At 55.8% G+C, this 8953-nt stretch overlaps 1 protein-coding gene across 1 annotated transcript; it reads right to left on the reverse strand.

The window, feature by feature from the left end:
- On the reverse strand, nucleotides 1-6959 carry PIP5KL1 (phosphatidylinositol-4-phosphate 5-kinase like 1). Its single transcript, XM_013967930.2, has 8 exons — nucleotides 6915-6959; nucleotides 6557-6711; nucleotides 6213-6337; nucleotides 5470-5504; nucleotides 5324-5379; nucleotides 4285-4397; nucleotides 3835-3988; nucleotides 1-1219 (listed from the first exon to the last, which is right to left on the reverse strand). The coding sequence occupies exons 5-8, from the start codon at nucleotides 5362-5364 to the stop codon at nucleotides 952-954; spliced, it is 576 nt and encodes a 191-aa protein (XP_013823384.1). The 5' UTR covers nucleotides 5365-5379; nucleotides 5470-5504; nucleotides 6213-6337; nucleotides 6557-6711; nucleotides 6915-6959; the 3' UTR covers nucleotides 1-951.

The following is an 8953-nucleotide window of genomic DNA, read 5'->3' on the forward strand; positions in this document are numbered from 1 at the left end:
GAGAGGTTTAGCACCTTTTCCTGGTCACACAGCCAGGCCACAGAGAAGCTTTAGAGGAAGGGATCCTTTGGGCATGGTCGAATTGGACTGGGGGCAGAGGTAGGGCTGAAGTTTCCTGGAGGAGGGAGAAGGAATGATCAGGGGCTATGCAGGCAATTTCCTTCTCTGCTCTGGTCATGTCTGTGTGTCCAGGTCCCTCAGACTGACCTCCAAGCCCTGCTCCCATTTCACAGGTGATTAAAGTGACTCCCAGAGGAGGGCAGAACTTACTCAAGATCAGTAGTGGCCCCCAGTCTAATATTTCCTAGAGCTGAAGCCCCCACCAATGGCCCACTTCCTCCCACCTGTGCAGGATATAGAGGGGCCACCCCAGAGGGAGGCCAGTGGGTCCTGCTTGAGCCTGGGTTGGGGGCGGGGCGGGTGTTGGGAGGCCTGGGTTCTTGGGCTGGCCTTGCCACTTACCCGTGCATGAGTCCCTTAAAGTCTTTGGGCCTCAGTTTCCCCATCTGGATGACGAAGAGGCTGGACTTGGAGGTTTCAGCTACCCCCTTCCCCAGTGAGGACAGGACTGTGGGAGCTGATCAACAAGAATACAGCTCCTGAGCTCAAAGGGCATAGTTGAGTCCTGGTTCTCACATTTATTGCTGAATGATTTTGCTCAGTCCCATCACCCCCTGAGCCTTCATTTCATGGTCTGTAAAAAAGAATAAGCCTTTTTTTCTTTTTTTGAGGATTAAATAAACTCACGTTAGGGGAGTCCCTGGCACAATCTGGCACAGCATTCCCCAGCAAATGAGTTCATAACATTAGTTAGGGGATGCCGCCCTCTGGAGGCCAACCGCAGGAATGGCAGGCAAGGGTAGCCCGACAAGCTGCCCGGGGCCAGGCTGGAACCCGCGTTCCCAACGTGGTCCCATTTGTCCAGACTGGGAGAGAGCGGCTGGGCGCCGGTCACTCGGTGTGCGCCTCCACCCACTGGCAGAGGCGACGGGCGTAGCAAGCCGGGCTGACGGTTGAGAAGGTCCGGCCTGGGTAGCGCAGCGTCTTCCACAGTTGCTCCAGCCGCTTGCGGAGCCCATAGACCGTGGTGAGGTCCACCAGGCCTAGGAAATAGCGATGCTCCGGCCCGTCCACGATGTGTAGGGCGTTGGGGGCGTCGGGCAGCAGCCGGCGGTTCTGGGCTCCCGACTCCTCAGCGCTCTGCGCCCCTCGTATAGACCTGGGGGCCGACAGAGGGGTAAGGTAACTGTCTCCTCCAAGGACCCCCAATCAATGGACCCTGTCAGCCCGGGCCAGGCTGCCCCTGGGTCATCCCCACCCCTCCTGTGTGCCCTGGCCTGTGACGTCAGATAAACTGCGAGGCTGAGTGAATTGCAATTGACAGGCTAAAAGCTGAGCTGTGCGCTATGCAGCCACCAGTTAGCCGCGTATGGCCCCTGAGCGCTTCAATGTGGCCAGTCCCAACTGAGAGGCATGGTTAGCGTAAAATACATACTGAAAAAAAAAGGTAAAAAAATACTGAATTTCCAAGACAGTATGAAAAAAAGAATGTGAGATACAAATGTTTACATTGATTAGATGATGACAGGATCAAAGTTTGGATGTATGAAGTAAGGGTAATATGCTATTAAAATTATTTTTACTTATTTCTCTTTACTTTTTATTAATTTATTAAGATTTTTTTAAGTCTTTATTGAATTTGTTACGCTTACTGCTTTTTGTTTTGGTTTTTTGGCCCCAAGGCATGTGGAATCTTAGTTCCCCCACCAGGTATCGAACCTGCACTCCCTGCATTTTTAAAAGGCAAAGTCTTAACCACTGGACTGCCAAGGAAGTCCCTCTTTTTACTCTTTAAAATGAGGCTACTAGAAAATCTAAAACTACCTGTATAGCTAGTATTAACTTTCTGCTGCATAGTGCTGATATCTAGCACTTGGGTCACACAGACTCCGGCTCTGCATTAAGTACCACATCACTTTGGGTAAGTCCCATATTTGCGTGGGCTTCCCTGAGGGCCCAAACAGTAAAGAATCTGCCTGCAGTGCAGGAGATACGGGTTCAGTTTCTGGGTCGGGAAGATCCCCTGGAGAAGGAACTGGTAACCCACGCCAGTATCCTTGCCTGGAAAACTTTATGGACAGAGGAGCCAGGTGGGCTGCAGTCCATGGGGTTGCAAAGAGTCAGACATGACTGAGCATGCACACACCACACTGTATTTAGGTATTTCCAGAACTGCTGTTTGGGGTCACCAACCCTGAGAGTTTCAGACTGGCAGAGTTGAAACCTTGCAGGAAAAGGTCCAACCCAAGTTTGCAGATGTGTGTCTTTTTGCCTCAAATTGTATTTCAAATCAGAAGATGCCTTTGGCGGGTCCCCCAGTCCAAGCCAGAGAAGGCTCAATTCCCTAACTTTGTCCTCTTGTGATGGTACAACTTGGAGAATAGGGGGTCAGGGGGTCGCTAGGGGCTTTATTCCTGCCCTGCCCAGGTCTTGGGGGAAATAAGCCAATCAAAGAAAGCGCCCTTCCACCCTAAGCACCAACCAATCCGAACAGAGTGGTCTGGGAGCCTGGACAGAATACTGGAACTTTCTGCAGTGGCAGGGTTAACCTGGGGATGGTAGGTTCTGAATGAGGGGCTGGGAACTGGGTGGAAGCGGGCCTATGGCCATTTACCAGCCAGCTTGGAAACTTAAATAGAATAACAAATGTATGCAAATGTGGGTTTACTCTAGCTTGGATGGGCAGACTTGGGGGAATCTGTATCCCATGGTGGGCATCCCACTACCTGGTCAGGATGTCACAGGTTTTATGGGGAGGCATTACCTTGGGTTGTGCCCAAGACTCACCCATTGGAAGGTCTTCCTCCAAAGGGCGGGGCTGGAGGCTGGGTGAGTGGACATCACTTTACATTTGTCCACCCACCAAATCAATGAACTTATTTCCTTTCTTATTTTCCAAGAAGGGCCTATCTTAATGCCTAAATATTTCTGAAAAGCGAAAGTGAAAGTGTTAGTAGCTCAGTCGTGTCTGACTCTTTGAGACCCCATGGACTGCAGGCTACTAGGTTCCTTTGTCCATGGGATTCTCCAGGCAAGAATACTGGAGTGGGGTGCCACGCCCTTTTCCAGGGGATCTTCCCAGTCCAGGGATTGAATCCAGGTCTCCTGTACTGCAAGCAGATTCTTAACCACCGAATCAGGGCAGCCCTGAGTAATTCTGTTCAACTACAAAAGTGGGCCTTGGAGGACTGAAATCCAAGTAACTAACCAAGTACTAACATGAATCCTCAAAAGTCATTCTACAACTTCATTTCCTCCCTCTGAGGCTCAGTCTTCGCATCTCTAAAATGGAAATGAACCCATCCTCTCAAAACCAAAACCTCGTTGTCAGCATGCAAGACTGACTGCACTCAAGAGGAAGGATGGTGCCAGAGGCAATGACTTCAGGGTCCTTGAAGTGGAGTGACCGGGTCAAGGGGCAAGGGCTCTTTCTAAGGCAAAAATGAAGTAGGTCTGAAATCTTCAATGACTCCACATTCCCTTCTGGAAAACGGGCAGGTTCTTCAACACCGAAGCCCTCATCCAATTGGATCTCACCTGGTCTTTCCCCTGCTGTGATCCACCTGTGCCCACTACCTCTGCTGGCCAGGCTTTTCCAGCTCTCCACTGCCCTCCTCCGCACCCCCCCCCCACACACACACATGTACACACATACACACACAGACTGCACTTTCCAGTCTTTGAACCTTTGCCTGTGTTGTTTCTCCCAACACACCATCTATCTTTTCCATGCTCTCATCACCTCATTCTTGCTGTTGCCTCTGGGGGGCCCACCTGGCTGTGCGGAAGATAAGGCTACTGCCTGAGCCCCTCTCATCCTCATGAAGACGCTGGAAGGCCATCAGGAGGCTGTAATCCAGTACGTTGAGCTCCCGGAGGAAGGCAGTGTCCAATTCCATTTGGCGGAGGAACCAGCTCCGCTGGGGCCCTGCCGGAGCATCAGTGCCCCCACCTGAGTGCTCGTCCAGTGCCGGGCAAGGTGCTGCGGGCTCCACACGCACCTGCCCCGGGAGGGCAGGAGACATTACTGTCCCAGTTCACATATGGGCAAGCTCATCTGTAATTTGCCTTGGTCACCTAGCTAGAGAGTCACGGAGCTAGGACTCTCCACTTGACTCCAGAATCTAGGCTGTTAATGACTCGGGCAGAGGATAGTGCCAAGGACACCCTTCTAACTTCACCCTAAACAGAGGAAGAGCAGGCAGTGACCACCCTATGGCTCACCCAAATTGATGGTCTTGCCCTGAAAGTTGAGGTCTTTCAGCACCAGAACAAGGAGGCTGCCCTCAGGGGCCGGCTCCACCCAACGGCTCACCTCGCAGCCCTTGATGTCATACCTGGAGGTGAGGGGTGGGGGAGACAGAAAGTGAAAGTGAAAGTCGCTCAGTCGTGCCCGACTCTGCGACCACATAGACTGTCCATGGAATTCTCCAGGCCAGAATACTGGAGTGGGTAGCCTTTCCCTTCTCCAGGGGATCTTCCCAACCCAGGGATTGAACCCAGGTCTCCCGCATTGCAGGCGGATTCTTTACCAGAATTCCGCTTTATACAGACTTGAGACACACGGGAAAGCTCACAAGGTGATACAAGAGCAGCCACTGGGTGACTGTTCAGACTCTCAGCACAACCCCAGTCCATTATCATTCCCTTGTTAGAGATGAAGGAAAAAACCTCAGAGAGGTTTTTCAATTTGCCCAAGACCACACAGTGACTGAAGAGCAGAGCAGGGATTCCAGCTCAGGCCGAACACCAGTCCAGCCTTTCCCCCTACCTGTGCCTGCCTCTTGGCATCTTGTCATCCTTGGGGTATCTGACAGAGTGGGCCCACACTACTCCCAGAACCACAAGGACCTGTGGGAGGTCTACAGCCCCTGGGGAGCACCCATGTGGAGCTCTGGTGGCAGAGGAGGGGGGACTAGGAGGCTCAGAGGGCCGCGCCCAATCAGAGGCTGTGTTTGAATCCCAGCTTCTAGCACAGTAGCTATGCAGATTTCCCTTCCTCAATTTCTCATCCACAAAATGGGGATGATAAGGACACCTACCCCTCAGAGATATTCTGGGGAAGAAGATGATGAATGCAAATGACTCAACACAGCACCCACTGCCTCCTGAGCGCTCAAGAGACAGCGGTCATGGGGATCACGGTCTCGGACCCGTCAAGAAATCTTGGGATCCATCTTTCGCTGTCTATCCCCTGAGTCTATCCCCTGAGTGCGGGCGCTTCAGGTGGTACATTCTGGGCGGGGCTGGGAGGCCGACTCACCTCTCAGAGATGCGGCCGGCGGGGTAGAAGACGCTCTGCATGACGATGAAGTATTTCTGGGGACGGGAGTAGGGAGTGAGAGGAGACAGGGTCTCACCCTCCCACCGCCCCCTCCGGCCCGGTCCACTCGGCTCGGCCTCACCCACCTTCTTTCCCCGAGCCACCCGCAGACTGTGCACTCCTGGAAGGGGAGAGCGCGTCAGGTGAGGGGCGCAAACTCGGATACGCCCCCCGGGTCCGTCCTGTCCGGTGCCAGTTTCAGGCCACGCGTCCTCTTCGAGGTCTGCCGCATCCCAAGCCTCCAGGCCGCGCCCCCGGACCCCTCCCTTCTCCACCTTGAGGGTGGTGTCCCGACTTGACCTGTTTCTAGATTTAGCCCCAAATGGGCGGCTCAGACGGTTAAGAATCTGCCTGCAATGCAGGAGACTTGAGTTCGAGCCGTGGGTTAGGAAGATCCCCTGGAGAAGGGAATGGCTACACACTCCAGTATTCTTGCCTGGAGAATCCATCCCATGGACAGAGGAGACTGACAGGCTACCCTCCATGGGATCGCAGAGAGACACTACTGAGCCACTAACAGGCCCGCAAATCTTCCTCCGGTCACTGTCCAATCCCAATCCCGCCCCCTTTGGGCCCCAGCCAGGTCTTGGCCCCGCCCATCGACCCCGCCCCGCTGTACATCGCTGTCTAGGACCCGCCTCCCCACTGGACTTGGCCCCCGCCTCTCTGTTGCCTAGTGCCCTCCACCCTGCTCGGACTCAGGTCCCCTACGCTCCCCCCAGCACCCCCGATCCTAGAACCTTCCCACTCTCCGACCCCTCCCCTTCTCGCCCTCTCTCCTCCCACCTCCCCGTTCCCTGCAGTCCCGCACAGGTCGGACAGGTCGTACCCAGCAACCGTGCGAGCAGTGAGTGTGGGTGTCGCTGCAGGTGATGCACGTAGCGGGGCAGATGGGCGAGCAGCGCCTGCACCTCCCGGCTCCGCAGGGTCTTCAGGAAGAAGCGTTGGTCGTGGCTGAGGGGCGGGAGGGAGAGGTCACTGTCGAGGCCGGTCAGAAGCCGCCTCCCCACCGCCCGTCTGGCCTCCTGTCCCCGCCCCTCTCCATCGGACCGCTATCTGGACCTGACCCAACCTAACCTGGCCATTCTCTCTCTCCTCAAGCGCACCCCTTCCCCGAACCCCCTCCCCCAACACCACTCCCCCTGCCATTCCCCACCCCTGCCACCAGCTCACGACAGAAAGAAGCTGGCCTTGCTCTTGGAGGTGCTGAGGAACTGCAGGTAGGGGCGGCCGGGACCCAGCGCGGCCTGGTAGTCCTCCTCGGCCAGCCCCAGGGAACGCCGCAGTCGGGCGAAGGCGGGGCCAGCCAAGGTGCCCAGCTCGAAGCCCTGTGAGGAGAAAGAACAGCCCCCAAGAGTGTCCCCCGGTGTCCAGGGGTGTGCAGTTGGCCCTCCCGCGGGAGGGTCAGGGTTAAGCACACCCTTTCTGCAAGACCCCGGGGTCAAGCCATCACTCCCACTGCAACTGATGGGGCAACAGAGGAGGAGAGCTGAACACATTCCCTTCCATGCAGCAGTCTTGGGCTTCCTACCTCATGAACCTGGGTCAGGACTTCGGAAAAATCCTCCTCTGTGGGCAGCCCCTGCAGCAAGGAGCAGAGCGGCCCAGGGCAAGTCTCAGCCAGCGCTGCCAGCCCAGGGTCTGGCACCCCACCTCACCACCCCCACCCCCCACCCCTGCCATGTGGTTCCTCCAGCTGCTGGGGACTAATCTGGGTGTGCCTGAGTTGAGCAGGGAGATGGCCAGCCCTCCCAGAGCTAGAGGGAAGAGTGAGCGAGGGCAGGTCCCAGGTGTGTCTTATTCCTGCTGAGTCCCCCACAGCAGTCTCTGAGCTAGAGCCTGACACATGTGCCCAGACACACGCTGGCCAAAGTGTCCCCAGATGCCCTCCCGGTAAAAGGGGGTGGCCTTGAAGTCTAGGGACCTGCCTGACTGAGCCTGGGAGGAGAAGGATCAGGGAAAACTCCTTGGAGGAGGTGCCCCTAAGGTGGAATGTGAGGGTAGTGAAGACGGGGAGCAAGGTGCTCACAGCAGGGGGAACAGCAGTGATGGCCACTGGGAAGAGGAGAGGCCGAGACTGAAGAGAATAAGGGAGGGGTGGACTAAGAATGAGGCTGGACAGATGGCCCTTGAGCTTGAGCCAGCAGGACGCTGAGGCCATGCTGAGAATTGGGGAACCCTGCAAGATTTTCAGCAGGTGATGAGATTTAGAGGACTCCTGCATCTCCTTGGACCTCCAGGTCCCTGTGCTAGGATGGGATCACACTGCACATGTGTGCACACACACAAACGACACACATGCTCACCCGGGGCTCTCCAGCTGCTGAGCTTGCAGTGGGCGACCCTTTCTGCTGAGCCAGCCTGGCCCTAGCCAGAGCTCTGGGGAGGATGGGCAGAGCTGGTAGGGTGGGGGTGGGGTCCCTTCTCAACCGCACACCCTGGTGGAAAGGGAGGACCTCAGAGACCAAGGAGTACAATCCCTCCCACCCATTATACAGATGGAGACACTGAGGCTTAAAGAGAGGCAGACACCCACCTAGATCACACATCCACCACATGGGTTCAAGGGCTTCCTCACACCCTCAACACACCTTGGGCTTTCTGGCTTCCTGGCCTCAGCCCAGAAATGTCCCTCCTTCCCTGCACCGAGTCCCGGCCTTCCTGCCCTTCTACCTGGCCTGCTCTGATCTCCAGCCCTACATTATTAGCAGGACGGGTCGTCAGCCTGGTCTCGCTGTTAGTGGAGGTGCACAGAACCAGCCACTCACCGCGGGTGGGTGGTCCCTGGACACTTGAGTGGCAGCCCACAGTCCCGCCTGCATCAGGCACATCAGCTGGTGCAGCTCGTGCCCCGGGCCAATCTCAAACAGCCCCAGTCGACACTGCTTGTCTCGGAGTCGCCAGAGGAGGCCACGGTGGCCAGAGCTTGAAGCAGCTGCTCTGCGTCCAGCCTCTGGGGAGGGGGCCAGGATCTGGGGTGGGAGGCACCAGAAGCAGTCAGCACGGGGCATCCAGCACCCCACGGGAGAAAGACCCTGGTCTGAGTCCCACATCATTGTTTGTCAGCTCTCTCCTCATCTCTCTCTGCCTCAGTTCCCTTAGTTGTAAAATGCAGGAAAGGCTGGTACCCACCTCAGGGCGTGTTGTGAGAAGACCGTGCCTGGCATTCAGTCAGCACTCATAGTGATGGTTCTTACTATCAGCGTGTAGAGCATTCGTCCCGCAGCCTCTCACTAGCTGTGTAACCTTAGGTAAATCACCTAACCTTTCTGCACCTCGCTTTCTAGTCTCTAAACTGAGAACTACAGTAACTCCTTCGTGGCTGGTATTAACTGTGGTTACTGTTGAGTCTGAGCACCGTGCACAGGATCTCCTTATAGTAGGAGCTGTGATGTCAGTGATCGAGTCATCTATTCTACTCGTCTACGCCGAATTCCTCCAGTCCGGGGCGGCAGGTCTCCACGAAGCTGAGGTCACAGCTTCTGACCCATCCTCAGTCGGCACCCACCATGAGCCCAGCCCTAGCTGAGAGCTTGACCTAACCGCCCTATGAAGGAAACGCTTTTATTA

The sequence above is a fragment of the Capra hircus genome, chromosome 11, assembly GCF_001704415.2.
Source record: "Capra hircus breed San Clemente chromosome 11, ASM170441v1, whole genome shotgun sequence".
Taxonomy (NCBI): Eukaryota; Metazoa; Chordata; class Mammalia; order Artiodactyla; family Bovidae; genus Capra; species Capra hircus.

What these genes read in the sequence shown, in the direction of transcription:
- PIP5KL1 (XM_013967930.2), bottom strand. Translation starts at nt 5,364, where the DNA reads ATGCAGAGCGTCTTCTACCCCGCCGGCCGCATCTCTGAGAG. An exon ending in GGGCAAGACCATCAATTTGG is followed by an intron (nt 3,989 to 4,284) that starts GTGAGCCATAGG and finishes ATGCTCCGGCAG; the next exon opens with GGCCCCAGCGGAGCTGGTTC. An exon ending in CTTATCTTCCGCACAGCCAG is followed by an intron (nt 1,220 to 3,834) that starts GTGGGCCCCCCA and finishes GTCGGCCCCCAG; the next exon opens with GTCTATACGAGGGGCGCAGA.